The 17,612-nt window shown below is 42.3% G+C and overlaps 1 protein-coding gene across 1 annotated transcript in view; it reads left to right on the top strand.

Moving 5' to 3' along the window:
• The window catches only part of Minpp1 (multiple inositol-polyphosphate phosphatase 1), a 32,026-nt gene extending 17,000 nt beyond the window's left edge, over positions 1–15,026 (top strand). The window contains exon 5 of the mRNA XM_021152344.3: positions 13,655–15,026. Within this exon, the coding sequence (XP_021008003.1) occupies positions 13,655–14,051 (397 nt within the window). The 3' untranslated portion in view covers positions 14,052–15,026. The remainder of the gene's footprint in view (positions 1–13,654) is intronic.
• Positions 15,027–17,612: the final 2,586 nt, after the last annotated feature.

Below are 17,612 nucleotides of genomic sequence, written 5' to 3'. Positions count from 1 at the left end.
GAGATTTCAAATAAAGATAATACTTAGGATAGGAGTTAACTTCTTCCTGTTTGATTTTTCTGCATGGCTTCCAGCTCTTACACTTTACGAGATGACAGACCTTTTCCATTTGACCATTGTTCATTTGCTCAGTGCTGAGTCTAAGGGGTGATGCATTTATAATTGTGCCAGGAGGCTCTTAAACAACCTTATCTGTAATGTTTTAAAATAAATGAGAATTTCTGTATACTGAAAAATCAGGATAGTATGAGGAAATTCCAAATAACCCCAGTCCCAGAATTGAAAGACCCAGCTATTGGTTGAATAGAATTCTTCCCCCCCCCCCTTTTTTCTTTCTTTTTTATTATGTAGCTCTGGCTATACTGGAACTACGTAGAGCAGGCTGGCCTTGAACTCACAGTTCCTGCCTCCCAAGTGGCTGGGATTAAAGGCGTACACCGTAACACTTGGCTATGGATGAGTGGAAATCTTATCAAATCTCACAAGTTTTCTTGTAGGAATTGAGAAGTTAGTTCTAAACTTACACAGAAATATAAAGGATCTATAGGAATGAAAATAATTTTGAAAAAGAACAGAAAATCCAGATTTGTCATACTTCTGTGAGAACTTACAGGAAGCCTTGTGTGATGGTGTGCCCCAGGAATCCTAGCACTTTGGAGGCTAGGACAGAATTAGGAGTTTGAGGGACGTCCTGGGTTACATAACACAACCCTGCCTCAAAAACAAGCAGACAGCCGTAGACATAATAGAGTCCTAGTCAGATAGATAGAGGGTACAGTAACATTGTGAAATAAACCCATATGTAGTAGGCCCTCCATATCCATGGGTTTCCCACTTTGGTATTTATTTAACTACAAATCTAAATTCACATGGGTCCTGAATATATAGACTCTTTTACTTGTCAATATTCTCTGAATAATGCGAAACATTTCTATCGCTATTAGAAATAATCTGGGGATCATGGAAAGTGCATGGCAGGATAAATGTAAGTCCTATGTAAGTACAACATTCATTTTATATGTGAGTTTCCATGGGGAGTCGCAGACCAATTCCCCAGGGATACTGAAGAACAACTATGTATGTTAAATTGGTTTTCAACAAAAGATGCCAAGGCAATATGATGAAGAGGATGCCGTTGGTAACAGATGATGCTAGGACACATGGGTATCCATGCTAAAATGAGATACTTAGACCTCTCATACTACAAATAAGAAGGAAGTACAGATCTTACTGTACAACCTAAAACCGTAAATCTTCTGAAAGAGAAAATAATAGAAATGACCTAATTATAAGAGATTAAATTCAGTCATAACCTTGGATTAAGTGAGGCTTTCTTAAATGTAATACCCAAAACATAATCCGTTAATAAAAACTCATTAAATAGATTTTTTAAATTTTAAACTATTCTTCTCAAAGGATGCTATTTGGGAAATAGAAAATATTTGCAAAACTTATATACATATAGTAATTTGAATCCAGAATGTACAGAGAATTCTATCTTACTTAATAAGAAAATGCACACACACACACCCCTTAAGGTATAAAAGAGGGCGTACAGGTATAGTGATAGAATATGTACTTAAAAAGTATATAAGTTCATTCATTGGTTGAATAGGTATTCAATGTCTCCTTCCTCTCCCTCCTCCCAAAAAAGTACAAAAGATTTGCATAGATATCATTAAAGAAGATAACATGGATGGCATATGAGAAAATGTTCACCATAATCTTCTATCATCTATCACCGTGGATATCAGTGTCTCAGTGAAATGCCACTTGCACTCCTAAGCTGGGGAAAATGAAAGGATCACCCTCACTCATGGCTGACTGGAATGTAAAATTGGAGAGCCTCCTTGGAGGACGTTGGCCGTTCCTAACATTAAACATCTGCGTGACAAAGCAGATCCATCCAGTGTGGCCACTCGGCAGTGATGGAGATCTTCTGATGGATTCTTATGCCTTGGGTAGTTCAGATTTTGTAATCGTTTTTTAAGTTGTGTAATTCTTCCTTTTAACATTAGATGGCAGTATTGGAACCATTGTGCCACGACGCCCATGTACAGGGATGCAATAAATGTGTACTGTTTTGTCAGTTTGCACATTAAAGCAGGGCAACTTGGTCTCTTAAAGTTCTGAGGAATTTACTCAGATTTTAGGTTGTTTTATAAAGTCAGGGCTGAGGGGTGTAACTCAGGGGCTGTGATCTTTTTAGTGCTGAATATTTAAAGATGATAGACTAGTTCCCTAAGTTCAGATTCATATGTCTAACTGTTTTTTGGATGGACAAGTTTTCATTGTTATCTTGTGTGGGTTTATGACATTTTCAATATACTGCTCTGTCTTGAGTAACTAACGCAGTGCCTTGGATAGTTGGTGCTGTACGTGTGTATGACGGAGTATGTGGTATAGACCTGGGTTATCTCCAGCGCTGCTGCTTCTCCTGTACTGTTTACCTTCGTGCCTCCCACACAGCTCAGTGCAGGGCCACTGGCATTCTGAACTCCGTCCTCCTCACTTTCTGTATCTAGTCATTGCCTTGTGGGTTCTGTGTGTGTGTGTACATGCATGTGCCTCACAGCATGTGTGCAGAATTCAGAGGATAGCTTGAGGGAGTCAGTTCTCTCCTACTATGGAGAATCAAGGGGTCAAACTTAGGTTGTGAGACTCGGAGGCATTTGAACCATCTCTTCAGTTATATTAAATTTCCAGTTTACGTTTTCTTTATCCTTATTGCTACCACCTCAATTTAGGGTAATACCTATTTTCTAAAAAATATAATTAGTTTGCATGTATATGTGTGTAATAGCTATATGAGTGTGTGTGTGTGTGTGTCCATGCTCAGATGTATGCACATGTGTCTGTGTGTGTGCGGGTCAGACACCAGTGTTAACCCTCTTCCTCTGCTATTCTCCATCCTGCTTTCTGAGACAGGATTTGTCTGAAGCCAGTTCACAGGTTGAATTACATGGGTTGGCCAGGGAGCTCCAGGGACCCTCTTTTATCCCTGCCCCAACTCTGGAGTTACAGACACCTGCCACCATGCACAGCTTCTTATGTGGGTGCTGGTGATCTAAGCAGCACTCACTGACTGATGCATCTCCTCAGCTCCCACCTAGGTCTTAGAAACTGCCTTCAAGGCTTCCCCTGAGTTTGGTCTTATTAACTCCACATCGATATAGTCTTCTTCCGAAGGGACAGTGCTGATCATGTGACTGGATTGCTGGTGTTTGCTTAGTCTCCTTACTGTATTAATCCTTTCTTAATTTTATTATATTTGCATAATAATTTCCTTGTTGGCACATGTTTTTAAACTAACTTTGTGCATGTTAATAATTCCAATGACATCATAGTGATCTTTGCCATACTTTACTTACTTTGCTCTGGTTCTGTAGTTGTTATTTTAGAAGTTCCGTAGCTGGGGGGCTGGAGACATGGCTCAGCAGTTAAGAGCATTGACTGCTCCTCCAGAGGTCCTGAGTTCAAATCCCAGCAACCACATGGTGGCTCAAAACCATCTGTAATGGGGTCTGATGGGATCCAATGCTCTCTTCTGGTGGGTCTGAAGTCAGCCACAGTATATTACTCATATAAATAAAATAAAATAAACAAACAAGGAAGGAAGGAAGGAAAGAAGATCCATAACCTTTAAATGCCTTGCTCAGCAGAACTGGCTGGCTTATTAAGAAGCATATCCTCTGTCATATAATGATTCTAGCAAAATCTGAATAAATGTCTGAGAACCTCTAGGAATGCTGCTACCAGTTAAGGCAGTGCTCTCACCCTTCCTAACGCTGTGACCCTTTTTATTTTTTTTTATAGTGTATCAAAGATTTTTTTATTGTTTCATTTATTTACATGCCAAATGTTGTCCCCCTTCTCAGTCCCCACCTTCAAGAGTTCTTCACCTCATCGCTTTCTCACCCTTGTCTCTGAGCGGGGACCCCATCCCCCTAACCACCCCCCTCATGCGCCCACCCACTGAACCCTTAATACTGTTCCCCATGTTGTGGTGACTCCCAACCCTAAAACTATTTTCTTGATACTTTATAGCTGTAATTTTGCTACTGTTTTAAATTGTAGTGTAAATATCTGTGTTTTCTGATGCTCTTAGGTGACCCCTGTGAAAGGGTCATTGGACCCTCAGGTTGGGAACCACTGAGTGACTAGACTCAGCTCATTTCAGTTCAGCAGGTTCTTGTGGCACAGCAGTGACCTGGGCAGAATGGTAGATGTTGGCGATGCTGTCAAAAGTGACCAAGAAGAAAGTTCTGATTGTTCACACCCTAGTCAAGATGATACTTACAGTGATTGAGACCAAAGTCTAGGGATGATTAGAATCCTGTGATTAATTAGAAAAGTGAATAATTCAAGGTCAGGGTAACTAGAAAAGGCTAACTGGCCTTCAGTGAAGTGAGTGTAGTATGGTAGGATCTCTCTTGATTTTAGAACCATATTCTCAACCAACTTAAAACACAGGGGGGAGGTTGAGTACCAAAAGGCATTGTGTGCAGATATACCTGAGTTTGTACATACTTGCCTCTTACCAGTGTCTCACAACAAGTGCATACCCAATCAGTGACTCCTTGGTTTCATGGTTTGACTTGGATAATAATAGCAAAATAAATCGTGGGCACCTTTTCTAGACCAGAGAAAAACAAGCGCACTTAATGTGTGTTCTAGATATTAATTTAAAATGCTCAGTTTTTTTTTTTTTTTTTTTTTTTTTTTTTGGTTTGTCAAGACAGGGTTTCTCTGTATAGCCCTGGCTATCCTGGAACTCACTTTGTAGACCAGGCTGGCCTCAAACTCAGAAATCCGCCTACCTCTGCCTCCCGAGTGCTGGAATTAAAGGTGTGCGCCACCACCGCCCGGCCTTTATTATTATTATTATTATTATTATTATTATTATTATTATTATTTGTGTTGCTGTAACGTTCAGGTACCCCTCTTCTCAGAACACTGGCAAGTGACGCAGAACCACAGGTCTCATAAGTACAGAGCAGTCCTCATGCTATTTTTGAGTACTAAGGGTGTTCATTTGCATGCAATAGAGATTATGCAAAGATGCATACCTTCAAATTGTCTGCAAGAATCCAGGTTCCAGATGGGAGGACATTCCTATAAGAGCATCTGTATGTAAAACTCAAAATGCTCAGGGAGGTGGGTTGCAATGGTGAGGTCACATGCAAGTCTTTACAGGAAGAGATGTCTTTGTGGGTAATCAACGACCAAAGAGGTGCTCTTACTAAGCTTCAATGTGTCAGCCCCTCGTGTTGTTCTTACAGCTGCATTGAACTACAGTTAACGTAAAGTCATCTCAGCATAGAAGTAGTACAGCTGGCTCGATCTCACCTGTGTGCCTAAGGCATTAGCACTCGGTCTCTTTTTAAGATTTATTTTATTTTTATGTGTGTGCGTGTGCCTGCACATGGCAGAAGAGGGTGTCAGATCCCTTGAAGCTGGAGTTATATGCATTTGTGAGCTATTCAGCATGGGTGTAGGGAACAGAACCCAGATCCTCTGCAAGAGCAAGGAGCTGAACTGTTGAGCCGTCTTCCGGCCCTCTTCTTTGTCTTTTGCTGATCCTTGCTAAGCTGATCTGTCTGACCAGGAGTCCTCTCTTCCCCGTGCATCGGAGCTTTCACCAGTTTGGCTTGTTAGCCTTGGAAGTGTATTTTGCCGATGCCTTCCTCCTGGATTCCCATGTGTGGTTCCATGTGTGACATAGTGGCTGACGTTGAGAGCAGCCCCTCTAGACTCCAGAGCTCCCTGCCCCACAGTACCTCTGTTCCATGAGTTCCCGCCAATGTTCCCTCCCTGGACCTCACTCACCTCAGGGTTGCCATGGCCTCTGCCCTCCAGCCTCCACCACAGCCTGCAGACGCTAAACAGTCAGCCTGGGCAGCTGCTGGGTTCAACCCATTTGCCTTCTCTCTTACTCTGTTGTCTGACTGGAAACTACTGTTTCATATAATTCTAGCTTCCTAATGCTAGTAGGGAGGACAATAGAGCTTTATCCCTGTTCTTCTATCCTGTGAGCTTCATTTCTACATATTTTTACGTAAAAAGCACATTTGTGTCATTTTCATTCCAGGCTTACATTGCCAAATGTGTACTTCTCCAGAGATTAACTGCAGTCAAATGTAGAAGACTTGTAAACAAAATTTACTTTTTGTAATTTTCTTCTCAAAGTGTCTCATTGCTCTGGCAGTTCCAACCATTTGTTTGTGCTCTTACGTAAGTGTGCATGTTGTGAAATTTGTCCGGAGCGCCATCTGATATTCCGAGATCATGTTTGAAAGCACAGTTTGTGTAATGCCAGTTGCGTGTGAAACATAAATTAAGAGCTTAGAAAGATGTAGCCGAATATGCTTAAGGGAAAACATGCAATTATTAGGTCTTCTCACTGAGCATTTTGAATTGCTTAAGGCATTTACCTACTTTGAACATATACAGTCTCATTTCTTGGTGTGATTTTAGACTTCAGATTAAATTTGGTTTGAATTGAAGACAATAAAATCTTCTCATTTATTTATGTAATTAAAACAAGGATGCAATTTACAAAACCACCTCTTCCTGGGTAATGTTAGGTAATTCACTTGACACACTGGACTTATCCTTTCTCAGGTCTGATTTAGGAACTAAGGAGGTGGCTCAGTGCGTAAAGTGTTCACTGTGTGAGCCATGAGATCTGAATTTGAATCCCCAGCACCCATGCAAAACCAGGATGTGACAGCACACTTCTGTAAGCCCTGCACCGAGACTGAGAGAAAGGCAGAGCCCTAGGGCTCACTGGCCAGCTGCATAGCCCAGCTGCTCAGCTGCTGATTCAGGAGAGAGCCCATGTCAGAAACAAGGTAGAGCATGAGACTCCACTGCAGCTGAGAGGCTGTAGTCAGCTAGCGCGTGCTGGGGCGAGGAAGGGAGTGGGCTCATTCTTCAGTGGTGTGGCCATTGGATGCTGCCTGTGCCCATGCTCACACAGGCAAGCTTAGTACATTTCACACATGTTCATGATCTCGCTTCAGCATAATTATCTATCTCCCTTTCTGGTTCTGTCCCTTCCCACTGAACCCCTTCTTTCCAACAAGCCCTCCTGATGTTATTTGTGTGGATGTGTGTGAGAGGGGGTGGGGGGGAAGAAGGAGGGAGAGGGGGAGGGAGAGATTGAGGACACAGGCACACTGTTTCCCACTTGCATCACTTCATTGGCACATCATCATCATTGTACCTTGGCTCTGGAGTGCTGACTCAGCAAAGGTTGACCGTGAACTCCAGGCGCACTCTCTGCGGTCCTTGGGATAGAGTCAAGGCAGAAGCTGGGCAGTTGGCACTTTCATGAAGTGCTTGGTTGGGCCTGCATGAACGTGAGCCAGGAGTTGGCTTACAACTTGATGGACCTATTCAGTTTAGTGCTTGGAGCAGTGGCAGCATGTTCCTAGAAATTAACTCTGATTGCTTCCTTATAGGAGTTACTGGTTTCTCTTTTCTCTCTCTTCCTGATCGGCCGTGAAGTGAACAGCTCTACCCAGCCAGGTTCCTCCTGCTACACAGTGCTCTGTCCAGTTACCTCGTCAGGAGGGTGAATGTGACTAAGCCCTCTGAACATGAGCCAGAATAAATATCCCCCTTCAAAAAGTCAGAGCCTTTATCAAAACTGTGAGCATACTTTTGATGACTTCTGATAAAGATTTGATCATATACTCTTGTATATTTGGTTTGAAGTATTTGGAATGGTGATTATAATATAAGCTGATCAAAAAAATTCAAAATAGTAAAACTCAGAGGGTCACAAAAAACAACACAAACAAAAAGATGAAAGCAAGAAGAGAAATTGTTGGGAAGAAGAAAGGTTTAGAGGGAGTGAGAAAAGACTAGGGGGTGACAATGGCTAGCACACAGTGAATGCACGAGAAACCCCACAACTCACGGAGCTGCCCATAATTGAAGGTCCTTACCCCATCCCCCAACACACACTCACACACACTTTTGTTGTTCCAGTGTAATTTAGAAGAGAAAGTGATATTTTTTAAATCTATGCCCCCAAACAGAAATTTGAGTAAGTCTCATGAAAGGGCAGGCAAGTGTAAACGTGAACAGATGTTTAAGGACTATATTAACCTTTCGGAGGAGATGTTCCCCTTTTGACATACATGTTTCCATAGATGTCGTTGAACAAAGGTATATCTGATATTTTACCAATAGATTTGAACAACAAAGTAGAAATCAGTTTCCATACTGCTGCTGCATCTTGTTTATAAGTGAAGAAGAGCGTTCTGGCATTCTTAGTTATAAGCGGACCCTTGACTTTGAACTTACTGATTTTAAAATAATTTTTAATTATTGTCTAAGGTGATTTGAGTCATATCTCAGAACCAATTCAGATGCTTTTCCTACACTCTCGGAGCCTCTAGAATAAAGCTGTTCTTGCTGGGCAGTGGTGGCGCACGCCTTTAACCCCAGTACTTGGGAGGCAGAGGCAGGCAGATTTCAGAGTTCAAGGCCAGCCTGGTCTACAGAGTGAGTTCCAAGACAGCCAGAGCGAGAGAGAAAGCTGTTCTTTAGGAAAGCCTTGACGAGTTGAGGTTGCTTTGTCATCTGGTTATTTCTCTAATTAAACTTTAAGTAAAACTTAAATGCCCAATGATAACTAACTTGAATTCAGGCAATGGGAAACAACATAATGAAGAAAAGCATGTTTGAGACTTAAGCAGTTAATGCTCTGAGCTGTTTCTAATGGAAGAACCATGTAACACAGTCTGTCATGGTCTCAGACTCAGCCCAGGTACCCAAGCAGCTAACTTGGAAGGAGTTAGAACCAACCAGACTGCATAGAGAACTCTCCCTGACCTTAATTTAATGTTCTTCCCGTTGCAGCTTAATTGAAAGTAGGCTCAGTTTGCCTTCTTACCCTTACAACCTCAACATAGTTATCTATTGAACTCTTTTTGTGTTGTATTTGAAATGAAAAAAAAATCAAGAATGAGGTTAGCGCGCGCGCGCACATGTGTGTATGTGTGTGTGTGTGTGTGTATGTTTTGGATATACAAGGCACTGCCTGCCTGCATTCCCAGAACCAGGGAAGTGGAAGCAGAACCTTCAAATATTAGACAGCAGCCTGGGTAAATGGTGAATCCCAGGAGATATCGGCTCTGTGGTGAGACCCAATCTCTAAAGTCAAAGCAAGGACAGATCTGGAAGTATAGGGACTGGTAGAATGCTTGCCCCATGCACACAAAGCCCTGGGTTTAACCACGAACACAGGAGAAACAAGAAATTTTAACAGTTTTCTTTTTTTTTTCTTACTGTATACCACTTCTGACTACAAATCTTAGGTAGATGGTCCTTGCCTTTTATATATCCTTGGATGAATTTATGCCAAGTAAAGAACTTACACCCTGCCGGGCGTGGTGGCGCACGCCTTTAATCCCAGCACTCGGGAGGCAGAGGCAGGCGGATTTCTGAGTTCGAGGCCAGCCTGGTCTACAAAGTGAGTGCCAGGACAGCCAGGGCTACACAGAGAAACCCTGTCTCGAAAAACCAAAAAAAAAACTTACACCCTGTGATTTGATATGGACATGCCTTTAAAGTTGGTGAATCCAGATTCCTAGACTAGAAGCCTTGTGACGTAGCACTGACACACTGCGCGGTCTTGCAGAACTCTCAGGTGGAATACTGTTCTGTTCTCAGGTGAAAGCTGGCTTGAGATTATTTAAATCAGCAGTGGTTTGGAAGTAAATGAGTGTTATCTGTTATCTTAAATGGCTTGTCCTACTCTATACAAGAATTTCTTACACACGAGGATGTTTTGGTTTTTTTTCCCAGATCACTTATTTTAGATGATCCTTTGTTTTGGCTCTGATTGTATCTATTAAACTTAGCCACAGGCTACCTGGACTTTTACTTTACGTTTGGTGCTTTGGAATATCTGGTGATTTTTAAAATACGCTGCTCAGTCAAGTGACTGTACTACTTGCTATGGTGTTTGCCTTCGGTGTGGTATTCACACTTATATTTTAGAACGAGAACCAACCTGAATGGCCTCTTGGACTCTAAACCCTTACACCACTAATGAGTATGACCTCTGACCCCTGCTGCAGGAGCTACCCCAGCTCTCACACATTGGTTTGCGGCTCTGTGCCTCATGCTAATTTATTGCTCTGGGTCAGTCCAGCAACTGCAGAGGGAAGTGGCTTATCTTCCTTCCAAATAACTTGCTGAGTGCGTTCTTATGCCCTCAGTGTTCAGCTGTGGGGGCACCTGGAAGGCAGCGGTTGGGGGCCAGGCAGATGAGTTTGAGGCTGGACTCGTCTACATAGTGAATTTCAGGCCAGCCAGAGCTACACAGTGAGACCCTGTCTCAAAAAAATGAAAAAAAGAGCTAAATAAGACTTAGGGTAATAGTTTTCTAGAGGTAGGCTATTTTCCTTGAACTCCCCTTGTAAGTTTAGTGAATGGTATTTTTTAGTGAGTTTAGGTGGCTGTGCTGACCGAGGTGGCCGTGTCCTCTTCATCTTTACACATGGGCCCCTGCATTCACAGTGTGAGCCAGCTGCTGCACTTGGCTGAGCTATCAGGGCAGGGAGCAGTGTGTGCACGGACTCTCCAGACACTGCCTCTTAGCAAGTCCCTCCCTGAGATGAGAGGCTTTCTCAACATTCATATGCTGCTGCTATCTGTACAAGCCAGAATTACGTTTCCTTGTTGTTATCTTACCTGCTTTTCTCTACGCCCCACCCCACATGAGAAGAGAAATGAACATGGCACTGAGCCCTTGACAAGGAGTAATACTTATGCCACGCCTAGCAAATCAGCCAATGGAGCTTTGAAAAGGCTCCATTGCTCCTTATTAGAAGCAAGGCTTCTTATTGCTTCTTGCAGATTTTAATGTGGCCATTTTTTTAAGTACCTCTTATTTTAATATGAGCAGCATCACCATGCTCTCTTGTTCTTAGTTATGAGAACATCTGCTTCCAGCTGCATGCACACACACACAATCATGCTCATTCTTCCCTTTTTGACATTATTTCATAAACTTAAAACATCTTTACTAGCCGGGCAGTGGTGGCGCACGCCTTTAATCCCAGCACTTGGGAGGCAGAGGCAGGCAGATTTCTGAGTTCGAGGACAGCCAGGGCTATACAGAAAAACCCTGTCTCGAAAACAAACAAACAAACAAACAAACACAACACATCTTTACTATAGTCTATATAACTATGAAATAGTTATTACTTCCTACAGGCACCTTTAATTAGCAAAGTCATGTCCGAACTGCTATTGAGGATTCTCATTTAGTCTTTACTCTTAGCTATAATCATAGTTTTTCCTTTTTTTCCTGTATATTATGGACTTTGACAGTGGAAGTTGTTCTGTACTAGAGGGTGATATGGTGGCATTTATAAAAACTATTCTTTTTCTTTCTGTTGTAAATGGTCTCAAATTTAAATTTATTTATGTGTAGGTTTTGCTTGCATGTGTGCAGTGCCCACTGAGGCCAGAAGAGGGCGCTAGGGTCACTGGAACTGTGGTTACATATGATTATGAACCATCATGGGGTGCTGGGAACGGAACCCGATACTCTGGAAGAGCAGCCAGTGCTCTGAACAACTGATCCAGCTCTCTAGCCACCAACTATCTAGGATACTTTAGAGATAATCTCTTATGTACTGTGTGAAAGCATTACCTGTCAATAAAACCTGATGACCAATAAGCTGAGGCAAGATTAGAAGGTTGGACATCTGGCAGAAAGAAGGGGGAACTCTGGGAAAGTCAAGGGAAGGATCCCCTACCCAGACTCTAAGGAAGAGATAACAAGCCATGTGGCAGGCGTAGAATAGTATAAACAGGTTAATATACGTTACAAGCTAGGTGGTAAACAGACCTAGCTAATGGCCTAGGCCTTTATTCATAAATAAATAGCTTTCGAGTTACTTGGGAACTGGGGTGTGGGTAAAAGCCCACAGTTACAAATAAATAATTTTAAAATATAAGTTATTTTAATATTTGGTCAAATGCCAAAAGACCATCATTTATTTGTGGTTTACATGATTTCCTTTATGAATCTAACATATAAACATTTTGATTGTTCATAAAATCCCCAATAAGCTTTTTAAAAACTTAAGATCTTTTTTAAAAATTGCTTTTCATTTCTATATATGTGTAGGCATACACACCTGCATGCAGTACACACAGAGGCCAGAAGAGGGCGCTGATGCCCTGGCACTGGAGTTGCAGGCAGTTGTGAGCTGCCTGGTGTGGATGCTGAGAAGCAAATGTGGGCTGTACAAGAATAGCATGTGTCTTCTACTGAGCCATTTCTCTAGCCCCACAATATACACTTTAAAGCACGGTGCTCCTTAACTTCTGAAAAAATCTAATTTTATAATATTATTGGCAGCAAGGGAGACAAAAGAAAAAAATGATAGCCTGGCGTGGTGGTGCACGCCTTTAATCCCAGCACTCAGGAGGCAGAGGCAGGTGGATTTCTGAGTTCGAGGCCAGCCTGGTCTACAAAGTGAGTTCCAGGACAGCCAGGGCTATCAGAGAAACCCTGTCTCGAAAAACCAAAAAAGAAAAAGAAAAAAATGATAACTGCCCTTTTTTTTTTTTTCTAATTTAAGTTTAAAGAATCTTCAGATTTACAGTTTGGGTCGGGGCCGGGGTTGTAGCAAGCAAAGTGGTAGAGCACATGTGTTCTTAAGTTCAAACTCTAATTCAAATGGGCCACATCCGAGGCCACATCCGAGATTGACTGTCTTCTGTGGTTGGATGTGTTTAGCAGGACTTTGAACTCCTTGTTTGTACTCTCCTCCCAACATGCATGTGCATGTGTGCTTATTGTATCAATCCTCACAAATGCCTGTTACTTCAGCCCTGTGGGAACAGGGACAGCATTACTGGGGAATGCAGGGTTCTGGCTCCACCCAAAAAATGGCAGCCTTTGGTTTGGGGAGAGTCCTCCAGTCTCAAAGGAAAATATAGAGACTAACACTCAGCACCATCTTCTAGCCTCTGTGCGTGTGCAGAGGTGTACACACACACACACACACACACACACACACGAAAAAGTAGATATTGGGAAAATGAAAACTTGAAAAGATAAAAGACAACGCTTAAAGCACTCTGTCTCCTTCAGGAGCGTTTTGTGGATCGGTCTTCATAGGGGCAGCTTGTCCAACCCTCACAGTAAGTGCTACTGTGAGCTTGTCAGTGCCGTTTGTCAACAGAATGGTCATCTATTTTCTATTTGGGGTAGATTTACAGCACCCTGGATATCCTAATTCCTAGAAGTTAACACTCAGTGTGAAGATAGTTCATCTCCCCCACAGAATCTCAGCCATAAGCTTGCATTACATATAGAAAGAACTCTTAAGGTAGGAGCCATCCCCATGGCTCAGTGGGGAGAGGTGCCTGCCTGGCACGGCTGACCATGGAGCTCTCCTGGAACAGGAGAGGTGACACCTGACATTTGCCTTTGACCTCCACACCAGAGCTGCGGAGCTAGTGAGCCTCCCCTAACTTACACACTGGATGTAATAGTTTTAAATAAATAAAGATGAGATTAGACTTTAAAATGAGAGAATGAGTGACTGTTAAGTAGAGGTATTATATTTTATGGCACAGATCTCTAAGTTTCCCCTTCAATTTCTCGTTGAAGGTCTCAGCCGGTCTCCTCTCCAGTCATCCTCCAGTTTGGACACGCAGAGACGCTCCTGCCTCTCCTCTCCCTCATGGGCTACTTCAAGGACAAGGAGCCTCTGACCGCTTACAATTTCGAGGAGCAAGTCAATCGCAAGTTCCGAAGTGGTCACATCGTACCTTACGCCTCAAACCTAATCTTCGTGCTTTACCACTGTGAAACCGCGCAGAGCCCCGAGGAGCAATTCCAGATACAGCTACTGCTGAATGAGAAGGTGCTGCCCCTGGCTCACTCGCAGAGACCCGTCGGGTTGTATGAGGAGCTCAAGACCCACTACCGGGACATTCTTCAGAGCTGCCAAACTAGTAAAGAATGCAGCCTACCCAAAGCGAACATCACGTCCGATGAGCTCTGAGGAACTTCGGCTGTGCAATACTGAGGGGTGGTTGTGTTTGCAGGAGGTAGCCACCCTAGAGGCAGCAACAGGAGGAGCTCTGTGAGTCCAAGGCCAGCCTGTTCTACATAGTGAGTCCTAGGCCAGCCAAGACTACGTAGAGCAATAAAGCCTGGTCTTTCTGTATTTCACAGAAAATAATAGTTTCTTTTAGGATCTGGACATACGGGTAAGACATGGCTCTCCCTGGAGCAGCTCTCTGCAGAACAAAACTACTTAAACCAACAGCTGTCCCTCCCAGTGTTGGCAGAGCTGAAATTTTCCTAATGACCTAAGAAGATACTGACGTAGAACGGTATTAGAAAATGACACTTCAAAAATGTTGGATACCAAAGCACAGTAGCTGCCGGGTGAGGTGTAGTGATTGACAGAGATGAGGACTTGAGTGACTGTGTTGGGTTCCCTCCTTCTCCTTCACGCAGGGCACAAATGACATCACTTAGTCATAAGTGTGGTAGAATGGATCCTGATGCAGAAGGAGGTCTGATATAATATCCAGACAGGAAATTGACACGCTATCAAGAACCAGGTTGAAGCAAAACTGAAAGTGTGGGATATTTTTGTTGACGTTATTTATAAAAATATTTCAACACTGTCAATAATTGCCTTTAACCTCCAAGTAGGTCTTGCAGAATCGTCTTCATTTCATCAGACGTGTTTGGGGTGAGCAGTAATAATAGGAGGTCCAGCCTGGCAGACGCTTGCTGACGCTCCTTGGCTCTTGCCTGCTTGTCTTTTTCATTCCATCATGGCTTCCCTTTTTATATCTCGATCTTACATAAAGTGTTCCTTTTGGTGGTTTGGATTTTTTTTTTTAAATAAAGACCTTATTTGCCTAATTTAATTGTAGAGATTTGAACGTGATCAAAGAAATTTTGAGTTCTCTCAAATACCATAAAAGTGTTTGCTACAATAAATAAAATTCTTGTGACTTTACTACCAAGTCATCTCTGCACTCATTGAAATTCAGTCAGTCATTGGTAGTGGGGGGTTGGAATTCTAAGTGTTTGGCTTGACTAAGCAACCTAGGGCAATCTTCCCTCGTTTCTTCAAGTGAATGGGCTATTTTAATGCATCGCATTCTGATTTGAATTCCCTTCAGAGATGATGCCTTTTAAAGAGAGGATTTGGTTTTGGGGTGAAACTGTATGCTTAATCTTATCAAAGCATGTCAGTAAAATCTCAATATAATCTGCATTAGTTTTACAGTTTACTTGTGAGGAAAGGAGTCTTATGAAAAGAAATCTATAGTCAGGCTATGCATATGTCTGGACAAACATTGTGTAATGTGCATGCGGATATTTTCAGCCAAATTTTCATTGGTTAAAAAATGAATTTTAGGCCTTAAAGGAAAGCTAAAATGTTTACCATTTTGATACCAGTTAAACTGCTTCCTAGTTGCTTTAATGTTTAATCAGATAAACGGTCTGGTCAGTAAAACTGCTCTAATTTAGGGATTTTAGGGATACAGCTAAGAGATTTTTAATACTCTCTCCTATTTTGTAAAATATAAGTAGAGGGGCCAGCAAGATGGCTTAGTGGATGAAGATGCCTGCCTGAGCACTTTAGTTTGATCTCCTGGCTTTACATGGTTGGAGAGAACAGACTCCCTCAAGCTGCTCTCTGACCTCCCCATGTGCACATGCATGCGTGTGCTCACCCATATACACGCTCAAGTAGTAAAATTTAAATACATAGCTAGAGGCATGTTCAAAATTAAGCTAATCGCTGGATTATATGACATTGCCAATCTTTTTGAATGGAATTTTCTAAGGTTAAAAAACGTAGCACTGATGAATAATTAAAGCAATAAACCCACACTGGGGAGCTTTAAATGTGGTATCCATGCTGTGAAAAGAGGGTGCACAGCATGCCGGGCAGTGGTGGCGCACGCCTTTAATCCCAGCACTTGGGAGGCAGAGGCAGGTGGATTTCTGAGTTCAAAGGCCAGCCTGGTCTACAGAGTGAGTTCCCAGGACAGCCAGGGCTACACAGAGAAACCTTGTCTTGAAAAACAAAACAAAACAAAAAAGATTTTCACTCTCTAGCCACTTTTGGAACTACCTAGTTCATATTGGTTCTATGCTATTCTAGTATAGTACCACAGATGCTCACACTCCGTTCTGTTCACTAGAAGACCCTGCCCAATGCAGACACGATGGAGAATCAGTTACCCTTCCTCGAGGATACAAATCCTACAAAGAAGCTTTGAGTGAAACTGGTCCCCATAGACTCATAATTGAATGTTTGGTTACCAGGTAGAGGAAGTGTGTCTCTGGGGGTGGACTTTTAAGGTTTCAAAAACCTACACCCGCCTAAGCTCTGTCTCCAACTTTGGAGTAACACCCAATGAAATGTTTTTTGTTTTTTGTTTTTTTGTAAGCTCCCTTGGTCATGGTGTCTCTTCACACCTTTAAATAGTGTAGATATAAAAATAAAATAATGAACATCTATCCAATCCTGTTTTACCTAAACGAACATCGTAACATACACTGCAGATCCCAACAAGAGAAGAGCAGTTTGGAGAACCTATATGCTGCTCTGGTCCAGTTTTCCGTATTCACTGTCTAGAGTACTCGCCATGCCATGCATAACTGAAAATCGTTGGGAGTTAGTTGAAAATGATTTCATAAAAAGGAGTCATAGATTGTGTATTGTTCTTGAGCGAATGACTCCTGATTCCCCCATCTTTAGGACAAATTAGAATTTTGTGTTTTTTTACATTTGTTTTGTGGATGTACCTTTGTGGTGATTCAAATGAAAACGTCTGCCTATAGATTCATAAGGAATGGTACTATCAGGAGGAATGGCCCTGTTGGAGTAACACCTTGTTTGAAAAAAAGGTAAGGAAGGCCCTGTGGGTGAACTTTAAGTTGTCAGATACTCAAGCACCAAGACAGCTTGTGTGTCCATCACACATAAGAAAATCCAAGGGCAACTTGCTGCAGTGGCTTGGCTACACTCAAGTCTGGGGATAGAGCACAGGTGGCCAGGTTTGAAGGTAGCCACCTTCACCTATTGGTCCATCCTGTCACCCTGAATTGGTATTTTTAATTCACTAATCCCTTCTGAGTAGATTCTCTGTTTGAGTACTACATTTAACCTATGGCCGCATAAAGATAAGTCTACCTTATTTTTTTATCCAAAGGTGTTATCTGAAAAGCGAGTCTTCTTGGTGTCCTAGGCTGGCTAAATAACTTGGGATTCTTTGAACACTTGGTGTAATGTCAGAGATTATGAAAGTGTGACAGTAATCGTTAGACTTCATCATTAACTAGGACTGTAGTTAATGTCAACCATATAAAGACACATGACACAAATATTTGAGGTTAGAAGGTGTCTTAGTCAGGGTTTCTATTCCTGCACAAACATGACCAAGAAACAAGTTGGGGAGGAAAAGGGTTTATTCGGCTTACACTTCCATACTGCTGTTCATCACCAAAGACTGGATCAGGAAGCAGGAGCTGATGCACAGGCCATGGAGGGATGTTCTTTACTGGCTTGCTTCCCCTGGCTTGCTCA

The sequence above is a fragment of the Mus caroli genome, unplaced genomic scaffold (genome assembly GCF_978045245.1).
Source record: "Mus caroli unplaced genomic scaffold, Mus_caroli_1 scaffold_20, whole genome shotgun sequence".
In the NCBI taxonomy this organism is placed as follows: domain Eukaryota; kingdom Metazoa; phylum Chordata; class Mammalia; order Rodentia; family Muridae; genus Mus; species Mus caroli.
This window is presented reverse-complemented; position numbering and strand designations above follow the sequence as displayed.